The sequence below is a fragment of the Oncorhynchus nerka genome, linkage group LG15 (assembly GCF_034236695.1).
Source record: "Oncorhynchus nerka isolate Pitt River linkage group LG15, Oner_Uvic_2.0, whole genome shotgun sequence".
NCBI lineage: Eukaryota > Metazoa > Chordata > Actinopteri > Salmoniformes > Salmonidae > Oncorhynchus > Oncorhynchus nerka.
In genome coordinates, this window is record NC_088410.1 from 48239213 (window position 1) to 48262274 (window position 23062).

The 23062-nt window shown below is 43.2% G+C and overlaps 1 protein-coding gene across 1 annotated transcript in view; it reads right to left on the minus strand.

The window, feature by feature from the left end:
* LOC115142833 (ral GTPase-activating protein subunit beta-like) overlaps positions 1-23062 on the minus strand; it is an 80564-nt gene that overhangs the window by 45848 nt on the left and 11654 nt on the right. The window contains 11 exon segments of the mRNA XM_065001651.1: positions 232-433; positions 3609-3825; positions 3982-4127; positions 6900-6956; positions 7258-7314; positions 7739-7783; positions 8205-8386; positions 8816-8947; positions 10852-11038; positions 11295-11464; positions 21985-22187. Of these exon segments, the coding sequence (XP_064857723.1) occupies positions 232-433; positions 3609-3825; positions 3982-4127; positions 6900-6956; positions 7258-7314; positions 7739-7783; positions 8205-8386; positions 8816-8947; positions 10852-11038; positions 11295-11464; positions 21985-22187 (1598 nt within the window).

The following is a 23062-nucleotide window of genomic DNA, read 5'->3' on the forward strand; positions in this document are numbered from 1 at the left end:
TCAGTTTTTGATTTGTTAAAAAAGTTTGAAATATCCAATAAATGTCGTTCCACTTCATGATTGTGTCCCACTTGTTGTTGATTCTTCACAAAAAAATACAGTTTTATATCTTTATGTTTGAAGCCTGAAATGTGGCAAAAGGTCACAAAGTTCAAGGGGGCCGAATACTTTCGCAAGGCACTGTATATTGCCTTTCTGCTTTGAATGTATCACGGTAAAACATGTAGGTACCTGGACAGATAAACGGGCAGTATCTCCTCGCCAGTCTTCTTGCTGCAGAAGATCCTACAGAGGGTTCCACAGGCCTCGGCCCGGCCCGACTCGTAGTTGTCGGGGAACTCGTTGGCGTCGAACATGGGATTGGACACCATGGTATCTGTGGACATCTGGGAGCCCTTCCTCCTCAGCTCCACACCTGTCTGAGTGGCCAGGGCTGGCGAGAGAGAGAGCGAGAGTGAGAAGGGGGTTCATAGGAAGAGGGGGGGAGTAGAAATAAGGGAGAGAGGACACGAATGGAGGGGGTGAAGGAGGGTGGGGGTAGAAAAGAGAGAGGACAGAGAGAGACCCAGTCAAAAATAGTGCACTTAATAAGGAACAGGATGCCATTTGGATTGCACCCCACACGATTTGAAAGGGAGCATTTACAATACTTCTCCTGGGCATTTTGCTCTGCCGACAATAACCGATTTGGATTACGCAAAGTTTCATTATGTTTTCTGAGCCAAAAATAGATGTAAAACACACAGCAGCCTCTTTGTGAGCTCTGTGTAGCAGCCCACAAAGAGCTGATACAGGTGAATATATTTTCTCATCAATGGCAAAATTCAGTTTGCAATGTCTACTTATTAGCTCCTTGGAAGTTCACACGAGGCACGATATATAGCACAAATATATGGAACAGACATCCACCACATACATGTGTAACATACAGTACACACAAATTCAAGGTCATCAACTGAGGAGCAAAGAAAGCTACGGCAGAAAAACTTTTTTTTTTTTTTTTTTAAATAAGTATTAGTGTGCGAGATCCTTTGGGGAGGAGATTACATGGGTATGATCCAGGTGTAGCAGGTCAGTTTGATTCCAGGCAGAATGGGGGGTGGTTTGGGACCGGCAAGTTCAGGGTCGTATTCATTAGAGCATAGAAAATGTTTTGCTACGGAATACGAAAACAAGTGTTTCTTATCAGACCGGTTCTGGTATTCCCTCTCCTTGTTTCCATCTGTTTTCTTCCTGCCTAATGAATACATCCCCTGGCAACCTAATAACGACTCAGTGGCGATGACAATGGGCACAAACAAAAAATGCCAATCAAATACAGGAAAACTGCAAGTAAAAAAAAAAAAAAAAGGTACGGGAAGCTTGTATTCCTACTTACAAGAAAGAAGAATTTGGACAAATGTAGCTGCAAAATAGAAAAAAAAATGGGAAACAAATCAAAGAACAGCAGTGATATGATGAAGTCTTATTCGTGGTTCAATTTCTCAAATGGTTCTTTGTTTTGTTTTCAGGACTTTCATAGTGATATTTCTAAGTGCTCTAAACATCAGTGTCAACAAAGATAGAAAACTTAAAACTAAAACCAGAAGACAATGAAATCTAACGAAAAATGCAACAGCCTAGATTAGGGGTCGGCAACTTTTATGACTGGAAAAGCCAAGTGTTCAGGGAGCCGCACAACACATTCAAGCCCTTTTCATGTGCAAAGGAGGCAATCGCACCACAGACACCAGTCAGATCAAATTACCACTAAATCTGACATTCAGGGTCACAGAGCAGAGCACAGCGGCTGTCTGGTGAAGTTAGAGAGAATCGAATCTTGTGAACATACAATAACATAGCGATAAGACTTTTTTTATTTAAAAATCTACCAACAAAAGGAATTAATTGAAATACCCACATCAAGCCCAGCAAGAAATGTAATAATCAAACACAGATACACAAGTATTATAATGAAAAAATAATGTTGATGGTAATCAATATACAGTACCAGACAAGTTTGGACACAAATCAAATTTTAATTTGTCACATCACATGTGTATAAGAGATGTTATTGCGGGTGTAGCGAAATTCAAGGTTTTTTATTTATTTTCTACATTGTTGAATAACAGTGAAGACATTAAAACTAGGTATGACATGACACATATAATACAGTGCCTTTCAAAATTATTCACCCCCCCTTGGGATTTTTCCTATTTTGTTGCCTTACAACCTGGAATTAAAATGTATTTTTATTTGGATTTCATGAAATGGACATACACAAAATATCCGAAATTGGTGAAGTGAAATGAAAAAAATAACTTGTTTCAAAAAACTGCAGACTGCAGACCATTTTCAGCACCTATGGTCTCGACAGTGACCATACTGTTTAGGAGAAAGTGATCTCTCGTGGAGCTGCCTATTTTGATTACAATGATTTGTTAATAATTTAATAATAATAATAATAAAACATTAAATCATTTTTTGGGGGGGGGTTATTCTAAAATTACAGCCTTATTCTAAAAATGATTAAATTGCCCCCCCCCCCCCCAAAAAAAACTACACACAATACCCCATAATGACAAAGCAAAAACAGGTTTTTAGAATAAATAAAAAATAATAATAAAAAACCTGAAATATTTTATTTACGTAAAGTATTTAGACCCTTTACTCAGTACTTGGTTGAAGCACCTATGGGAGTTTTTACAGCCTTGAGTTTTCTGGGGTACAACGCTACAAGCTTGGCACATCTGTATTTGGGGAGTTTCTCCCATTCTTCTCTGCAGATCCTCTCAAGCTCTGTAAGGTTGGATGGGGAGCGTTGCTGCACAGCCTCTTAAAGAATAAGTTACAGGTCTGTGAGAGCCAGAAATCTTGCTTGTTTGTAGGTGACCAAATACTTGTTTTCCACCATAATTTGCAAATAAATTCATTAAAAAATCCTACAATATGATTTTCTGGATTTCTTTCTCTCATTTTGTCAGTCATAGTTGAAGTGTACCTATGATAAATTACAGACCTCTCTCATCTTTTTAAGTGGGAGAACTTGCACAATTGGTGGTTGACTAAATACTTTTTTGGCCCACTGTATTGAAATAAGTTTATTTTTTTATTTTTATACATTTACAAAAATGTCTAAACAACAGTTTTTGCTTTGTCATAATGGGGTATCGTGTGCAGATTGAGGATTTTTAGTTTTTAATCCATTTTAGAATAAGGATGTAACGTAACAAAATGTGGAAAAAGTCAAGGGGTCTGAGTACTTTCCGAAGGCACAGGGTAGAGCGTTGGACTAGTAACCGGAAGGTTGCAAGTTCAAATCCCCGAGCTGACAAGGTACAAATCGGTCGTTCTGCCCCTGAACAGGCAGTTAACCCACTGTTCCTAGGCCGTCATTGAAAATAAGAATTTGTTCTTAACTGACTTGCCTAGTTAAATAAAGGTTAAATAATAATAAAAAATATAAAAAAATATGAATGTTCGATGCTGAACACATTTGTCAAAGCTAAAGAAGAGGCTACAATAAAGGAGAGGAAGACTCTTTAGACTATGGAGTACAGTACACCACAATTCTAGTCAAACCCGTTTTTGACCAATTGTTGACCCTTAACCTCTGACCCTTGCCTTACCAGTCATGCTGTTGTCCCGGCTCAGGCCTGCGTGGAGCTTGCAGTGCACCAGCGCGGCGTCAAAAAGCCACTGGCCAAAAAGGTTGAGGACACTGTTGACCTTGGGCCTGGTGGGGGCAGGCAGCGGCCGGGGCTCCGAGCTGGTCTGGTTGGGGCTGGACAGGGGGGAGGTGGAGGAAGGCTGGTGGGACACTTTGGGTTGGTGTGTTATGCTTGCCTGGGTGGGTAGGGGAGGGGGGTGGTAGATAACCAGGAATTTATTAAATTAACTATCAAACTGACACAGTAAAAATAGGAATATTCAGTCACATTAACATTTGCTCATTTTTTTAAACATTGGAAAAAACATTATTTGCAAAGGTATGAAGTCTACCGTTGAGGTTTTACTGGCCGTCTTTGTGACCCCTGTGGGTTTGTGGCGACGGTTGTGAGGGGGCGTGGTGTTGGTGGTGGGCGGTGGCATGCTCAGTCTGTTGACAGGGGTGGGCGGGGCACTGTCCGACCGGGGACGGGAGACACCTGAGGGAGAGAGAGAAGGAACGAGGCAGAGGACATTCAAGTGTTTGAAGTGAAAACAGTAACAACCAATCACAGCCTGTTTCCCGACGTCAATGTCGGCAGCGTGTAATTTTTGTGTTTCTCCTTTCCTCCACAGACAGAAAAAAAACAGCCTAAAATGCACAAGCCATCTCACATGGATGGATGTCTTCTTTGTTGCAAGATACTCACCACAGATAAAGGAACATTGAAAATAAAAATCTACAGAGAAAAAGATTCACATTTACACTTCATTGCCTTGACGACCAATTTTGATTGACAACAGTTCACTTATTCAGAAGCTTGGCATAGCCTATCAAACATATACAGTTGAAGTCGGAAGTTTACGTGCACTTAGGTTGGAGTCATTAAAACAATTTTTTCAACCACTCCACAAATTTCTTGTTAACGAACTATAGTTTTGGCAAGTCGGTTAGGACATTTTCCAACAATTGTTTAGACAGACTATTTCACTTCTAATTCACTGTGTCACAATTCCAGTTGGTCAGAAGTTTCCATACGCTAAGTTGACTGTGCCTTTAAACAGCTTGGAAAATTCCAGAAAATTATATCACGGCTTTAGAAGCTTCTGATAGGCTAATTGACATCATTTGAGTCAATTGGAGGTGTACCCGTGGATGCATTTCAAGGCCTACCTTCAAACTCAGTGCCTCTTTGCTTGACATCATGGGAAAATCAAAAGAAATCAGCCTCAGAAATGTAGACCTCCACAAGTCTGGTTCATCCTTGGGAGCAATTTCCAAACGCCTGAAGGTACCACGTTCATCTGTATAAACAATAGTACGCAAGTATAAACACCATGGGACCACGCAGCCTTCATACTGCTAAGGAAGGAGACGAGTTCTGTCTCCTAGAGATGAACGTACTTTTGGTGCGAAAAGTGCAAAATAAAACGAGTCCTATGTCGACATAACCTGAAATGCAGCTCAGCAAGGAAGAAGGCACTGCTCCAAAACCGCCATAGAAAAGCCAGACTACGGTTTTCAACTGCACATGGGGACAAAGATTGTACTTTTTGGAGAAATGTCCTCTAGTCTGATGAAACAAAAATAGAACTGTTTGGCCATAATGACCATCGTTATGTTTGGAGGAAAAAGGGGGATTCTTGCAAGCCGAAGAACACCATCCCAACCGTGAAGAACAGAGGTGGCAGTATCATGTTGTGGGGTGCTTTGCTGCAGGAGGGACTGGAGCACTTCACAAAATAGATGGCATCATGAGGAAAGAAAATGTGGATATATTGAAAGCAACATCTCAAGGCATCAGTCAGGAAGTTAAAGCTTGGTCGTAAATGGGTCTTCCAAATGGACAATGACCCCAAGCATACTTCCAAAGTTGTGGCAGAATGGCTTAAGGACAACAAAGTTAAGGTATTGGAGTGGCCATCACAAAGCCCTGAGCTCAATCCCATAGAAAATTTGTGGTCAGAACTGAAAAGCTTGTGCGAGCAAGGAGGCCTACAAACCTGATTCAATTACACCAGCTCTGTCAGGAGGAATGGGCCAAAATTCACCCAACTTATTGTGGGAAGCTTGTGGAAGGCTACCCGAAACGTTTGACCCAAGTTAAACAATTGAAAGGCAATGCTACCAAATACTAATTTAATGTATGTAAACTTATGACCCACTGGGAATGTGATGAAAGAAATAAAAGCTGAAATAATTCTACTATTATACTGACATTTCGCATTCTTAAAATAAAGTGGTGATCCTAACTGACCTAAGACAAATAATTTTTATTAGGATTCAATGTCAGGAATTGTGAAAAACTGAGTTTAAAAGTATTTGACTAAGGTGTATGTAAACTTCCGACTTCAACTGTTCTTACTGTTCCCTTACTGTCCACACTGATAACACATTACCGAGTACCACTCCATATTTTCAAGCATGGCGGTGGCTGCATCATGTTATGGGTATGCTCGTTCTCGTTAAGGACCGAGGAGTTTCAGGATAAAAAAGAAACGGAATGGCGCTAAGCATAGGCAAAATCCTAGAGGCAAACCAGGTTCAGTCTGCTTTCCACCAGACACTGGGAGATGACTTCACCTTTCAGTAGGACAATAACCTAAAACAAGTCCAAATCTACACACGAGTTGCTTACAAGACAGCGAATATTCTTGAGTGGCCAAGTTAGTTTTGACTTAAATCTGCTTCAAAATATATGCAAGACATGAAAATGGTTGTACGGCAATGATCAACAACCAATTTGACAGAGCTTGAAGAATAAATGGGCAAATGTTGCACAATTCAGGTGTGGAAAGTGTTTAGAGATTTCCCCAGAAAGATTCACAACTGTAATTGCTGCCAAAAGATGATTCTAACATGTATTGGAGGTTGAATACGATAGTTTTTTTCATACATTTGAGACGTTTTTTTTCCAATTCGACATTTGTATTGTGTAGCTCGTTGACTAGAAATGACAATTAAATCAATTTTAATCCAACATTTTAACACAACAAATGTGGAAAAAGTTGAGTGGTGTGAATACTTTCTGAAGGCACTGTATGTAAAAAATAACAAGAAATACAGGGGTAGAGAAGAGAGGTTTTCAGGATTGAGACCATTTATCACTGCTGTCCTGATAGTGATTATGGATTCAATTGATTTGGACACAGCCACTAAGTGCACGCACCAGCTAGCTTCACCACAGTCAGATTTTTGCAAGCCCCAGCAAATCTAACAAAATGCTTCAGCTCCCTTTATGATTGGTTGGGAGCACACTACTATGGAGTACAATAGGAGGGCATGGAGGGAAGCCTTTCTCTGATGTTGTTCCTAGACACAGCGAAACCTGAAGGAAAGACAGTGGTCAAAGCACAGCACAGACCGACCAACCAACCAACCAACCAACCAAGACAAAATTGACCAATTATTTTGGCAGCTGACACGGCCATCGATCAAAATTAAGAATCAAAACAGCTTCACAGCTTGTCCCTCTGACACAGTGAATAATATGTTTTTCCTAGATGTGTATGAATAGGTTATTTTTGTGACTGTAGAAGTGTGGCACCACACTATAGGGAATCTTGTTTGGTATATACATAATGTTAGTGATTGGATTTCATTGGGTTAGATCTGGTTTAATAGTGTACCTAGAGGGGGAAGTTTGTCACGTATATTGGTCCTAGGAGACACCACTAGTGGTGTTTCTGGGAAAGAAGAAAGAAAAATAACAAAAGCTGAAGCAGAAACACAAAATGGAGGGTTAGTTATTGGGCTAAATGACTGTTCAACAACTCAAGCCATGTTTGGTATTTATTAGAGACATTCTGTGTGTTTGGGCACTGTAGAACACAATTGGCCACATAGCTAATACTAGTTTGTGATTTACAAAATGAAAACCGATACATTAACCAAAAGAAAAATCAAAGTGGCATTGCGCTGCCGTTTCATTAAACATGGGGATTTCAAGAGGTTTAGGGAGGTATATAGCCTTCACTGTGACAGTGCTTAGATAAAGTATGGGGCAAAAATGCAGGGAGGTCTGCTTGATGTTTTTATTTTCTTCACATTATCAATGTCCACAAAATCTAAACCCTTTGACTCCTGAATTGAATGCTGAAGTTTGAGTACCATAAGGCAGTTTCTCTCTAATCTCTCTCTTTGCGAGTCCGACACCTAGCCAGAAGGAAACATATACGTGGCCTCTTAGTCAGATGTGATCCAGCAAAACATGAGGATATGAAAGTATTGGATAGGTTCAAGCAACAGGGCAAAATCTCCAGCCTCTTATGGAAGAAGGAACCACTACCATACCTATCCAATTTTTTCAGGGCCCGTATTCAAAAAGAGTCTCATAGAAGGAGTGCTGATCTACGATCAGGTCCCCCTGTCCATGTAATCTTATTCATTACAATCTATGAGGCTAAACTGATCCTAGATCAGCACTCCTACTCTGAACGGTTTCTTGAATACAGGACCAGATCTACATGAAGTGCCTAGGGGAAAGTGCTGGGGGTTGTCTCTGGACAGGGCCAAAGTCAAATGTAACATTATATGCAATGGAGAGAAAAAAAATGATAAAGTGAGATAGTCTTACCCAGGAAGGCATCCACCAGGCAGCTGACCCCCCGCATGGCCCTGAAGAAGATCTGGGGCAGCTGATTGAGACAGGGATGCTGCTGGATCACCTCTTGGGGCACGCCGCTCACCCCCAGCAGTTGCTCCTGGAACTTTGGCGTAGAGCTGACCGTCAGCGGGTTGCTAAGGTCCACCGGGTTACTGCAAGAGGAAGAGAGGTAGAGGGGACTGTTAGCATAGGGGTGCAAAAACATTGGTACTGGGCTGGATTTCCCAAAGTCTTTAGGTAAAGTAATATGTTCTTTCTCTCCACAACCTAGCCAAAAACAACTGCTAGAGAGTAACAGTTAAATTGATGTAGCCTAAGATCTTTAGGTTACAAATTTGGAGGTCCATTAAGAGTCTAGAATCATTTTCAGATCAGTTTCTTTGATTTTATGTATTTTTTTGTATGTTCTTCATCAAAAAGACCCAATAAGTTACTTCCAGGATAAGTTTCTTAAATGATGATTGAAGAAAGTTATACTATTTCATCGGGGAGCAATTACACAGAATACAGTATAGATTTGAACAGCAATACCTCCTATAATGTGCCACACATATACATATAGCTAGTTCCGTGGGACTCACCTCAGCATGTGAAGAAAACGGAACCAGGTCTGAGCCACACAGTCGTTGTCCATCTCAGTAGGGATCATGTTGGCGTCCTCATCTGGGACTTTGAACGGAGGGAAGGATGGACCGTAGGTGAACCGCAACAGTCTGTGCCAAAACAGAACATTTAATGAATCTTATGAATACATTTACATAATTAATGCTTGATATTAATTTGTGCGTATAATCAGCTAATAATCCATTATCAAATACTTTAGTTTATAAATATTCCTGCATGTATGTGTACAGTGCCTTCAGAAACTACTCACAGCCCTCGACTTATTCCACATTTTGTTGTGTTACAAGCCTGAATTCAAAAGGGATTAAATCCATTGACAAAGTGAAAACATGATTTTAGAAATGTTTACAAATGTCTTGAAAGTGAAACACAGAAATATCTCATTTATTTAAGTCAATACTTTACAGCTTTGAGTCATGTTGGGTGTGTATCAGTTTTGCACATCTGGATTTGGGGATTTTCTCCAATTCTTCCTTGCAGATTTTCTCAAGCTCTGTTAAATTAGATGGGGAACGGCAGTGAACAGCAATCTTCAAGTCTTTCCACATATGTTCAATGGGATTCAAGTCTGGGCTTTGGCTGGGTCACTCAAGGAGTTTCACATTCTTGTTCTGAAGCCATTTCAGTGTTGCTTTGGCTGTATGCTTGGGGTTATTGTCCTGTTGGAACGTAAATCTTCGCCCCCAGTCGGAGGTCATTTGCACTCTGAAGAAGGTTATCAAGGATTTGCCTGTATTTGGCTGCATTCATTGTTCCCTCTATCCTTACCAGTCTCTCAGTGCCTGCCGCTGAAAATCATCCCCATAGTATGATGTGCCACCACCATGCTTTACGGTAGGAAAGGTGTTCGATGGGTGATTAATTGTTCATGGTTTTCTCCAGACAACACTTTGCATTTAGGCCAAAGAGTTCAATTTTTATTTCATCAGACCACAGAATCTTTTCCATTGTGCTCGAAGTCATTCACATGCCTTTTTGCAAACTCCAGGTATGCTGGCATGTGCCTTTTTCTCAAGAGTTGCTTCTGTCTGGCCACTCTCCCAAAAAGGCCAGATTGGGTTAGTGCTGTAGATGCGGTTGTACTTGAATGAACTCTGTGGTTCTGTCAGAGTGGTCAGTGGTCACCTCCCTGACCAAGGTCCTTATTGCTCAGTTTGGTCGGACGGCCAGCTCTAGGCAGTCTGTGTAGTTTCATATTTTTTCCATTTCCCAATTATGGAGACCACTGTGCTCTTGGAAACGTACAACACTCTAGAAATCGTTTTATACCCTTTCCCAGATAGATGGCTCGTCACAATTCTGTCTCCGAGATCTACGGACAGTTCCTTAGACTTATATAGACAGGTGCGTTTCCTTCGAAATCATGTCCAAACAATTTAATTGGCCACATGTGGACTCCAATCAAGTTTTAGTTACATCTCAAGGATGATCAAAGTAAATTGGATGCACCTGATCTCAATTTGGTGTGTCATAGCATAGGGTTTTGACTACTTAGTGTGTAAATTAGATCATTCTAATCAAGAGAAAACAGGTTAAAGGTAAAAAATTTAAAAACATCCAGAAAATTGTCCTGATCATACAGTATAGGCCTAAACAATATCCAAAACAACAAACAATACACTGAATTCATACAACTCATTTTTCCAATCTGGGAGGTAAAACCAGTAAACCCAATTCAATCATTTCACTGTGTATTTCGTATGGAATCAAGGCATTAGAATGTACCAGCGGCTTGTCTTAACCACCTGAGGGGATTCTGGCTGGCTGATTTTCTATTTGGCTGGATACTCCATGTGCTTGTAGAAAACACAGGTTAGTGGTTGACAGGAAAAAATCCTACAGCCTGTTATCCAATTAATTTGGTCTTACCTGAAGGTGTCCAATAAGTCCACTCACATTGTTTAAAAAAGCTAATCATGTTTAGCGACTGAGCTTAAACAAAAGCCTGCAATCCCAGGGTTGGCAACCACTGTTCTTGTTGTGGTGTGGCTACCTGGAGGTGAGGGCGGCGATGACCTTGCTCCACTGCTCCACCACGGGGGGGTGGTGCCTCCAGTTGGCCAGCATCTCCCTGGCCGTCTTCCAGTAGGGCGGTGTGGGGAAGCAGCGCATGCAGGCCAGGAACCACACCTCAAACAGCACGCTGATCAGCTTCTCAGCCAGCTTCTCCGCTATCCCACCTGAGCGAGTTGGGGGATGGGGGACAGGGTGGAGTAAGGATGAATATGCATCATCCAAAATGTCTAGGTGGGGAAAAATGCTCCCACACTACATCGTCATTTGCATCTAAAAAGATTATGCAGCGAATCCTAATGTCCACATATTGGTCATGGTATGATATCAATGGAAGACTAAAATGTCACAGAAGTGGATGTGAGGAATTGCCCCACAACACTACAAAAAGTACTCTAATTGCGTCTGTTCCAGTTGGCTGACCTCCAACTGTGGGCGGGGCCAGCAGGGTGTCGTTGATTCGCAGCAGGAAGAGCAGCAGCACCTCCCAGGTCTCCCGGGCCATGCCGCCGCCCGATTCCCTGGCCAGCTTTTGCACCGCCGTCAGCACCTGTTGGCACAGCCGGAAGTGCATGGGGCTGTAATGCTCCGGCCTGAGAGAGGGAGGTAAAGAAAGAGACAGTAATGGACCACATTTGTAAAAGGAAGCGGAAATATACACTCCATTGACCATTCCATCTTCAATGCTCCGTTCCCCTAAGCCTTGTGATTTAGTTTGATGAACTAATGGAGGGTATCTGTCCCTATTTAGAATTACCATGTTATTTAAGCAATATAGGTTCAAATCAAATATTATTAGTCGCATACAGATTTTTAGCAGATATTGTTGGTAAGGCTTTAAAACAGATAATTCCTCTACCTTACAAAATAAACAACAAAATAACAGATTGTTTAGCTAAAAAAAAAAAAGATTGATTTTTTTATGATGTGCGAAATATGCTAATTGAAGTACAATGACTTGCATGGGATTTGTGCAACAAATGCAAAGAGCCTGAATCTGTTGCCCGAGCTCTCCTACAATCCAATTAGATACTAACCGTACATACTGGACAACGACGACATTCAAGGGAAGGCAACAGGCTCCATGGTGCGACAATGGGAAAAAGTCGGCCTGAGCCAAAGACCGGGTTAGGTAAATAAACCTGAACACTCCCTGGGAAGACTGCAGGTGCAAACAGTAGCTGATAGGGCACATTCCACATGTGACCCGTTTCAAGAAACTATGTCGCAAGTCACGACTTCACAGGAGAGCCGTTTGAATGTACTTTTTGTTTTTTATGTAAAAAACGGAAATGCCTACTCGAACATGTGAACTTTCCTGTGCCTTAATAACAAACGTTTATGCCATCTGCGAATACAAATAAAATGGTTAAATTAGGAGCCTAGTTGGTTAAGCCACAGAAAAAGTAGGCAACCTTCCCGCTAGCCATGATTGGCTGAGATAATGAGTGTGCTGGACACTACTGTCCATTTGAGCTGGTCAGTATGTGTAGGGTGGGTTATCCTGTCTAACGCAGTTTAAAAAAAAATAATTATGTATTGCGTATTAAAACTTTTAAAAAACTCCAGTATGCAAATATCCATATTATACTGTAGTTCATTGTTCAGCTAGCTAACGTCTAAACAAAAGACCAAGTTATAAACCCTACATTACTCATCTCATATGCATATACTGTACTCTATGCCATCTACTGCATCTTGCCTATGCCGTTCTGTACCATCACTCATTCATACATCTTTATGTACATATTCTTTATCCCTTTACACTTGTGTGTATAAGGTAGTAGTTGTGGAATTGTTAGGTTAGATTACTCGTTGGTTATTACTGCATTGTCGGAACTAGAAGCACAAGCATTTCGCTACACTCGCATTAACATCTGCTAACCATGTGTATGTGACAAATAAAATTTGATTTGATTTAAAGCTTGCTGTTAGCTGAGGTTAGATGGCTGGCTTGCTAGCTAACATTAACTTAAGTGTATAAACTGTTTGCAATGCAATTTTGCATAGCTTTTGTTATAGCCTAATGTTAGCTAACATTGAACCTATTTTGTTAACTTTAGCTATGACAATCGGTTTGTATTGCTAGTACTCTATGGTTTGGGATTATGGTTAATTGTTTAGCTGGCTAGCTAACTACATGTCTAAACAAAAGACCAAGTTAAAAATAGGGATAGGGTCTAGTTTCCTGCATTTCCGCTTGACTGACCCAAAGTAAACTGCCTGTTACTCAGGCCCAGAAGCCAGGATATGCATATAATTGGTAGCATTGTACCTGAGGAATAAATAGAAACGTCATTTGACTTGTTTGAACGAAGTTTAGCAGTAGCTTTTTGGATTACTGAAATCAATGGTGCCAACTAAACAGACTTTTTGGGATATAAAGAAGGATTTTATCTAACAAAACAACCATTCATGTTGTAGCTGGGACCCTTGGGATTGCAAACAGAGGAAGATCTTCAAAAGTAAGTGATTTATTTAATCGCCATGTGTGATTTTTGAAGCCTGTGCAGGTTGAAAAATGTTGATTTGGGGCACCGTCCTCAGACAATCGCATGATATGCTTTCGCCGTTAAGCCTTTCAGAAAACGGACAACACAGTTCAGTTAACAAGAATTTAAGCTTTTAAATTATATATGATACTTGTATGTTCATGCATGTTTAATATTACGATTATTTATTTGAATTGTGCGCCCTCCAATTTCATCGGATGTTGTAGGCTGGTGTCCCGCTAGCGGGATGTCTATCCCTAATAAGCTTGCTGTTAGCTAGCTAACATGACGTGTATGAACTGTGTGTAGTGGTTTTCTCTCAGAATGCCATTTCGCATCTATTGTATCAGTAGAACATGCTTAACTGCCCTCCACCAGTCATACAAAGAGAATGGTTTAATGCCTCTCATCAAAAAGAGAGCTGGCTCAAGCAATCACAGGTTACACCTGAAGCATGAGGACTTGCAGCGAGTGGTGAACTTCAATAACTACGCAGAGGATAATGCAATAGTATTACCAGGACACCACCCAGGACACAAACACGTCGGTGGAAAGCTGCTGCCATCCCATGTGACAAAAGCAGCAGTGTGGCATCTCTACAAGGAATCGATGACAACACTTGGTATGTAAAGCAAACACATTTTGATTATTTAATTGACCTCCAACATGATTGGCACTAATTTTATTGATCTCACATTACTTCTGTATTTTCCAGAAGCTGTTAAGTTAGCCAAGCTGAAGAAGCAAGAGCAGCATCTCCTGCTTGTTCAGAGTGAGCGTTCTGTCTACCAGAAGATGGTTGCTGACTGCAAAACCACCTGTCAAGACCTGCAGTTGTCTCTGGGGGCCCCTGCTGAACCAGCAAGCAAAGACATCAGGATGCATTACAGCTTTGATTTTGCTCAACAAGTAAGCAACATTTCATATATATGGGAGGGAGGCAAATACCTTTCACTGAACTGTGTGAAGACAGACTGACAGGGGTGAGACAATTCATTGTAATTTCTCTTATGGTTCTTTTGTTGTTTTCACATGCACTATTGTTTCCAGGTCCCATCTACTTTTTAACTCGTCGCAAATGTGGCTTGTTGTGACGGAATACAACAAGTCAACTACTTGATTGATGAAGGCACGTCATCCAGCAAAGGCAACAGCGCAGTCAAACTACATGCACCATTTCTTCACCAACTACGGAGTTGGGGAAACACGTGTGGACCTGAATTGTGATAACTGCAACGCCATGCACAATCTCCAGCACAGTCTGGACCTTCACTTCCTGATCACAGGCCACACCAAGTTTGCCCTCGACTGGTGTGTCGGCCTCATCAAGCAGCGCTTCCGAAAGACCAGAGTGAACACTTTGTCTGAGATTGCTGGTGTTGTGAAGGACAGCACTGTGACAGGGGTCAACATCCCACAGCTGGTTGGACTGGAGGATAATACAGTGCTGGTGGAAAGCTATGGCTGACTCCGTACTTCAGGCCGCTGCCACAGATCAAGCAGTACCAGCACTTCAGGTGAAAAATCATTTTTATTGAATTGTATGAGGTTATTCTTCTGATATAAACTTGGGAGGTGAATTGATGCTGTGCAAGGTTGTAATGTCTTCAGAATTTTTGTTATTATTCCCTGTTTTACAGTTTCGATTCTCTGGAGCCTGGTGCTGTCACCAAGGAGGGTTCGAACTCAGTCGGGACCAGATTTCAGCTGCTGCGCAACGCTGACATCCTTCCTCCCATAGATGGTCTGTCTATACAAGCGCCACCTGGACTGGACACAACGTATCTTTTTGAGAAGATCAGGTAGTTTTGTGACGGACCAGTCATCAGCACTAACATCCTTATCATTTATCGCCCTCCAGGTTCCCTCGGAGAGTTCATCAATGAGCTTGATGCCTTGATAAGCTCCTTTCCTGAGGACGGCTCACCTCTCACAGTTCTGGGCGACTTTAACCTCCCCACGTCTACCTTTGACTCATTCCTCTCTGCCTCCTTCTTTCCACTCCTCTCCTCTTTTGACCTCACCCTCTCACCTTCCCCCCCTACTCACAAGGCAGGAAATACGCTCGACCTCATCTTTACTAGATGCTGTTCTTCCACTAACCTCATTGCAACTCCCCTCCAAGTCTCCGACCACTACCTTGTATCCTTTTCCCTCTCGCTCTCATCCAACACTTCCCACACTGCCCCTACTCGGATGGTATCGCGCCGTCCCAACCTTCGCTCTCTCTCCCCCGCTACTCTCTCCTCTTCCATCCTATCATCTCTTCCCTCTGCTCAAACCTTCTCCAACCTATCTCCTGATTCTGCCTCCTCAACCCTCCTCTCCTCCCTTTCTGCATCCTTTGACTCTCTATGTCCCCTATCCTCCAGGCCGGCTCGGTCCTCCCCTCCCGCTCCGTGGCTCGACGACTCATTGCGAGCTCACAGAACAGGGCTCCGGGCAGCCGAGCGGAAATGGAGAAAAACTCGCCTCCCTGCGGACCTGGCATCCTTTCACTCCCTCCTCTCTACATTTTCCTCTTCTCTCTCTGCTGCTAAAGCCACTTTCTACCACTCTAAATTCCAAGCATCTGCCTCTAACCCTAGGAAGCTCTTTGCCACCTTCTCCTCCCTCCTGAATCCTCCTCCCCCCCCTCCTCCCTCTCTGCAGATGACTTCGTCAACCATTTTGAAAAGAAGGTCGACGACATCCGATCCTCGTTTGCTAAGTCAAACGACACCGCTGGTTCTGCTCACACTGCCCTACCCTGTGCTCTGACCTCTTTCTCCCCTCTCTCTCCAGATGAAATCTTGCGTCTTGTGACGGCCGGCCGCCCAACAACCTGCCCGCTTGACCCTATCCCCTCCTCTCTTCTCCAGACCATTTCCGGAGACCTTCTCCCTTACCCCACCTCGCTCATCAACTCATCCCTGACCGCTGGCTACGTCCCTTCCGTCTTCAAGAGAGCGAGAGTTGCACCCCTTCTGAAAAAACCTACACTCGATCCCTCCGATGTCAACAACTACAGACCAGTATCCCTTCTTTCTTTTCTCTCCAAAACTCTTGAACGTGCCGTCCTTGGCCAGCTCTCCCGCTATCTCTCTCAGAATGACCTTCTTGATCCAAATCAGTCAGGTTTCAAGACTAGTCATTCAACTGAGACTGCTCTTCTCTGTATCACGGAGGCGTTCCGCACTGCTAAAGCTAACTCTCTCTCCTCTGCTCTCATCCTTCTAGACCTATCGGCTGCCTTCGATACTGTGAACCATCAGATCCTCCTCTCCACCCTCTCCGAGTTGGGCATCTCCGGCGCGGCCCACGCTTGGATTGCGTCCTACCTGACAGGTCGCTCCTACCAGGAGGCGTGGCGAGAATCTGTCTCCTCACCACGCGCTCTCACCACTGGCGTCCCCAGGGCTCTGTTCTAGGCCCTCTCCTATTCTCGCTATACACCAAGTCACTTGGCTCTGTCATAACCTCACATGGTCTCTCCTATCATTGCTATGCAGACGACACACAATTAATCTTCTCCTTTCCCCCTTCTGATGACCAGGTGGCGAATCGCATCTCTGCATGTCTGGCAGACATATCAGTGTGGATGACGGATCACCACCTCAAGCTGAACCTCGGCAAGACGGAGCTGCTCTTCCTCCCGGGGAAGGACTGCCCGTTCCATGATCTCGCCATCACGGTTGACAACTCCATTGTGTCCTCCTCCCAGAGCGCTAAGAACCTTGGCGTGATCCTGGACAACACCCTGTCGTTCTCAACTAACATCAAGGCGATGGCCCGTTCCTGTAGGTTCATGCTCTACAACATCCGCAGAGTACGACCCTGCCTCACACAGGAAGCGGCGCAGGTCCTAATCCAGGCACTTGTCATCTCCCGTCTGGATTACTGCAACTCGCTGTTGGCTGGGCTCCCTGCCTGTGCCATTAAACCCCTACAACTCATCCAGAACGCCGCAGCCCGTCTGGTGTTCAACCTTCCCAAGTTCTCTCACGTCACCCCGCTCCTCCGCTCTCTCCACTGGCTTCCAGTTGAAGCTCGCATCCGCTACAAGACCATGGTGCTTGCCTACGGAGCTGTGAGGGGAACGGCACCTCAGTACCTCCAGGCTCTGATCAGGCCCTACACCCAAACAAGGGCACTGCGTTCATCCACCTCTGGCCTGCTCGCCTCCCTACCACTGAGGAAAGTACAGTTCCCGCGCAGCCCAGTCAAAACTGTTCGCTGCTCTGGCCCCCAATGGTGGAACAAACTCCCTCACGACGCCAGGACAGCGGAGTCAATCACCACCTTCCGGAGACACCTGAAACCCCACCTCTTTAAGGAATACCTAGGATAGGATAAAGTAATCCCTCTCACCCCCCTTAAAAGATTTAGATGCACTACTGTTCCACTGGATGTCATAAGGTGAATGCACCAATTTGTAAGTCGCTCTGGATAAGAGCGTCTGCTAAATGACTTAAATGTAAATGTAAATGTAAAAAGATGTGCATAGGAAGTGTAAAGCACCTACCTCTGATAGATGTTGCAGGTCAGAACATCGAGATTGTAAAGAAATATCTGGGTGTCCTCTTGGACAATAAGCTTCAGTGGAGTAAATGTACAGACCTGATCTTCAAAAAGAGTCAACAGAGACTCTACTTTCTCAAAAAGCTGGGATCTTTTAATGTTGACTGTACTATACTGACTCTGTTTAACAAATCTTTCATTGAGATTATTAACTTTTTGTATTGTTTGTTGGTTTGGCAAAGCCACTGTCAGCCAGAGAAATATGCTGAGAAGGATTATCACCACAGCAAGCAAGGTACATAGAGTCAAACAGATAGGCAGGCCTGGACGAGATAGGCTCACTAAATAATTTTAGACCCAAGCAACCCCCTGTACCCAGAATTTGAAATACTCCCCTCTGGGTGCAGAGTATAGGGCACCCCTCGGCAGGAAAAACAGAACTAGACAATCATTTGAGCCATGTGTCACATCCCTCCTAAATAGCTCAGGCTAAATGTTCCTATCGACCCAGTAGGCTAGTCTCATTTTATTGGTATGTAACTGTTATGAAAGTTGTATTGTCAATTTGTTTTGTATTTAAAACGCCACTTTAAACATGTACATGACACTGCAACAAAATTTCCCCATGGGGACAATAAAGTCAGTAAAGTACGAAATGAAATAGAACCCAGTAGAAAATGGGTCATTTCATAGCGAACTGAAGCTTTGTATCCCGTCGTAATAGTAGACAGCCCTTAGGGAGTAACTGTGCTTGCGTGTCGAATCTCCGCTATGAGAAAGAGCTGTCCACAAGCCTGATGACTCGCACTCAACCGATGTAGTGGGGTTGCACCCCCTATTGGCGTCAAAGAGAGACACTTTGATCGAAATATCATGGCCCTGTGCCCTTGCATTTCAGGAGACACAGTGCTGTTAGGCATGGAGTGGGGACATGCTTGTTGGCTTATCACAAGCCGGTACTCTGTACAACTTAACACTCGCGGGGCTTGTTGGAGACCTGCATGAGCAAGTTAGATTCCCATTGCAGGGCCATAATAACTCAGAGGGACAAGCATTGCTTAACCGAGTTATGCGTGTGCTTGTCGACACTTAGCTGTGAGGCATTTGGTGTTAGTCTTCACTAGGGATGCAACGGTACAGTGGGCCCACGGTAATAGTACGGTATCTTTAATTTAAGAAAAGTGTGCGTTTGTATGACTGTCATCACCAACTACTTTGCAGACAGAGTTCAGTGTGTCAAATGGGAGGGCCTGTTGTCCGGACCTCTGGCAGTCTCTATGGGGGTACCACCGGGTTCAATTCTCAGGCCGACTCTTTTCTCTGTATATATATCAATGATGTCGCTCTTGCTGCGGGTGATTCCCTGATCCACCTCTACGCAGACGACACTAATCTGTATACATCTGGCCCTTCTTAGGACACTGTGTTAACTAACTTCCAAACAAGCTTCAATGCCATACAACACTCCTTCCGTGGCCTCCAACTGCTCTTAAACACTAGTAAAAACCAAACGCATGCTTTTCAACCGTTCGCTGCCGGGAACCTGCCCGCCCGACTAGCATCACTACCCTGGACGGTTCTGACCTATAACATGTGGACAACTACAAATACCTACCTCTCCTTCCAGACTCATATTAAACATCTCCAATCCAAAATCAAATCTAGAATCAGCTTTCTATTTCTCGACAAAGCCTCCTTCCCTCACGCCGCCAAAAACCTACCCTAGTAAAACTGACTATCCTACCGATCCTCGACTTCGGCAATGTCATCAACAAAATAGCTTTCAATACTCTACTCAGCAACTGGATGCAGTATATCACAGTGCCATCCGTTTTGTTACCAAAGCCCCTTATATCACCCACCACTGCGACCTGTATGCTCTAGTCGGCTGGCCCTCACTACATATTTGTCGCCAGACCCACTGGCTCCAGGTCATCTATAAATCTATGCTAGGTAAAGCTCTGCCTTATCTCAGCTCACTGGTCACGATAATACCCACCCGTAGCACGCGCTCCAGCAGGTATATCTCACTGGTCATCCCCAAAGCCAACACCCCCTTTGGCCGCCTTTCCTTCCAGTTCTCTGCTGCCAGTGACTGGAACGAATTGCAAAAATCGCTAAAGCTGGAGACAAATTTCCCTCACCAACTTTAAATATCAGCTATCTGAGCAGCTAACCGATCGCTGCAGCTGTACATAGCACATCTGTAAATAGTCCACCCAATCTACCTACCTCATCCCCATATTGTTTTTATTTACTTTTCTGCTCTTTTGCACACCAGTATCTCTACTTGCACATAATAATCTGCTCATTTATCACTCCAGTGTTAATCTGCTAAATTGTAATCACCTCACTACTATGGCCTATTTATTGCCTACCTCCTCACACCATTTGCACACACTGTATATAGACTTTTTTCTATTGTGTTATTGACTGTACGCTTGTTTATTCCATGTGTAACTCTGCACTGTTGTTTGTGTCACACTACTTTGCTTTATCTTGGCCAGGTCGAGTTGCAAATGAGAACTTGTTCTCAACTAGCCTACCTGTTTAAATAAAGGTGAAATAAAAATTGAAAAAATAAAAATAAAATGAGAGAAGCAAGCTGGCCAGTAATAGCTGGCTTTTCAGCATTGCTACGAATTAGCCTTGACAGGCGTGAGCTTGCTCATTAGATGCCTTCCGGCTAATGGCTAGCTGAACTGAGCACTGTGTATGAATGTTATAGCTGTGCGGCTAGGGAAGGCGTTAGCTAGCTAGAAACGACCTCGAGGCTAAGGGTAAGCTATAGCTAGTACAGTGCTCGCCAAAGGGAACAGCATGGGTGCGTTGTTAGAATTCATGATGAAAATCTCCCAATGACCATAATGCCGTAAGCCCAAACCGTTAAGTCTTGTCAACACAAACGAGTGAACGTAAGTTGCACTAAACAAGAGAAGGGAGCTAGCAATACTACAGTCTGGGCAGGCAGGGAACTTGTTTCCGAGATACCTATCCCTGCTAATGCGACCATATGTGCAGGTAGGAATGGTAGTGTGGTTAGCTTGCGTTCCAGAATGCTAGCCACTGTAAGCTAGCTAGTAGAAGCCTTACGGCTAATGCTAGCTAGGATGAGCATAGTCATGTGTAAGCTTGCAGCTGCCTCGTGCTACCTAATATAATGTTTACATACCCTACATTATTCATCTCATATGTATACGTATATACTGTACTCTATATCATCTACTGCATCTTTATGTAATACATGTATCACTAGCCACTTTAACTATGCCACTTTGTTTACATACTCATCTCATATGTATATACTGTACTCGATACCATCTACTGCATCTTGACTATGCCGCTCTGTACCATCACTCATTCATATATCTTTATGTACATATTCTTTATCCCCTTACACTTGTGTGTATAAGGCAGTAGTTTTGGAATTGTTAGTTAGATTACTTGTTGGTTATTACTGCATTTTCGGAACTAGAAACACCAGCATTTCGCTACACTCGCATTAACATCTGCTAACCATGTGTATGTGACAAATCAAATTTGATTTGATTTGGCTAAGGTATGCTGTAGCTAGCATAGTGCTGGCTGAAGGGAACCACGTGGGGGCAGTTTTACGTCGGGTAGGTATTCTCTCACAACCACAGAGCCGTGAGGCTAGCCAGTAAGTCTAGTTAACACAAACAAATAAACGTAGGTTTAACTACTCTAGAGAAGGGAGCTAGCAATTTTACTGTGTTGCAGGCAGTAATGCTGGTTTGGTTAGCTTGCCTGAGTGTTAGCTAACTAGCAGCTACTTCAGGGTGAAGGGAACTACAATGCTACCATGTTGTAGGTAGGGTAAGCTAGCCGTGGAGCTAGCTACCAACGGTAACTGAGAAGTAAAAATACATTTCAACACAAAACAAAAAATCTTCCGGTTACTACTCAACCTCTCAACAGGGTTTGAAGACCTATGCTCAGCAGCGATATTCTTCACGGTTCACTTGTGAACAGGAAAACAGGTATCCAGTCTAAATGAGGAGGGCTAGAATAGCGATACTCTTTGTGAGGAAGATGCACACAATTACAATTAGCACACAATTAGCGTCTAGCCAGAGCGTAGGCACACAGTTAGCTTGTACCTGGGCAGGAAGAGGTTGTGGAGGTGTTTGAGGATGGTCTGCACGTAGAGGTTGGGCTCCTTGGCGATTGGCTGGGGGATGGAGTCGCGCGGAGCGACCAGCGCCATGATCCAGTCCGTGTAGACGTCCACGCACAGCTTAACCGTGTCCCCGTCCAAAGGCAGGGTTAGGCCGTAGCACAGCACCTCCATTGTCCACTTCACCTGTCAATCACATCACACCAAGAACTCTGCCGTTAGAAAGAGACATTCCGCATTGGACTGCTGCAAGCTAGACAGTCAGATATCAGTCATTGTCAGAATACTTGGGGAAAGGGTGAATGACTTAACACTTGAAAGATGAGCACAATATGATGAACTATTGCTGCATTGAGGTAAACAATTTTCTTTAGGCTGAATTATGCTGATTGTAGTGAAATTAACCTAATTTCAAACACAGTGATGGTTCATCCACATGAGTGACCGTGACTATGTGTAGTATTCTAAACCTAGAGTGTGGATCAAGGCTACTTTCAAAAATGAATTCAAATCATTCAGAAATGTAGGTGAACTAGGCTTATTGCCTGGTGGAACCAGCCTGATTGCAGTGTTCACCATTCTGTCATGTCATGTCTCAAAACACAGCAATCAGGGCGGTTCCCCAAGCTAGGTGACCTACCCCTTTATAAACTGCAGTGTTCTACACTAACTGTTTCAGTTGGTGGCACCAGCAGATGATTTGGTCACACTAAAAATTGATAATGACCTGGCCTGTGTCCCATAATGGGCCTGCATTCCATACAGAACCAGGCGAATAATGACTAGCCATCTTTTAAATTAGCATGTCCTTGTGTTCTTACATTGATTTGGAAAGATTTACTGTAACAGCAAAAGAAGAGACATAAATAAAGTGTGAAATGCAAAATCCTCTAAAGTGCAGAATCTAAACGATACTTGATACCAAAACTAAATCAAAGCAACAAAAAAAATACAAAAAAGAGAAGATTTTTTTAGGTTTTCGCTTTCAAAAACATACTAATAGAAAAACAAAATTGGATGTTCTAAGTTCACAACAATGCTTAAAACCACACAAAAGGGGA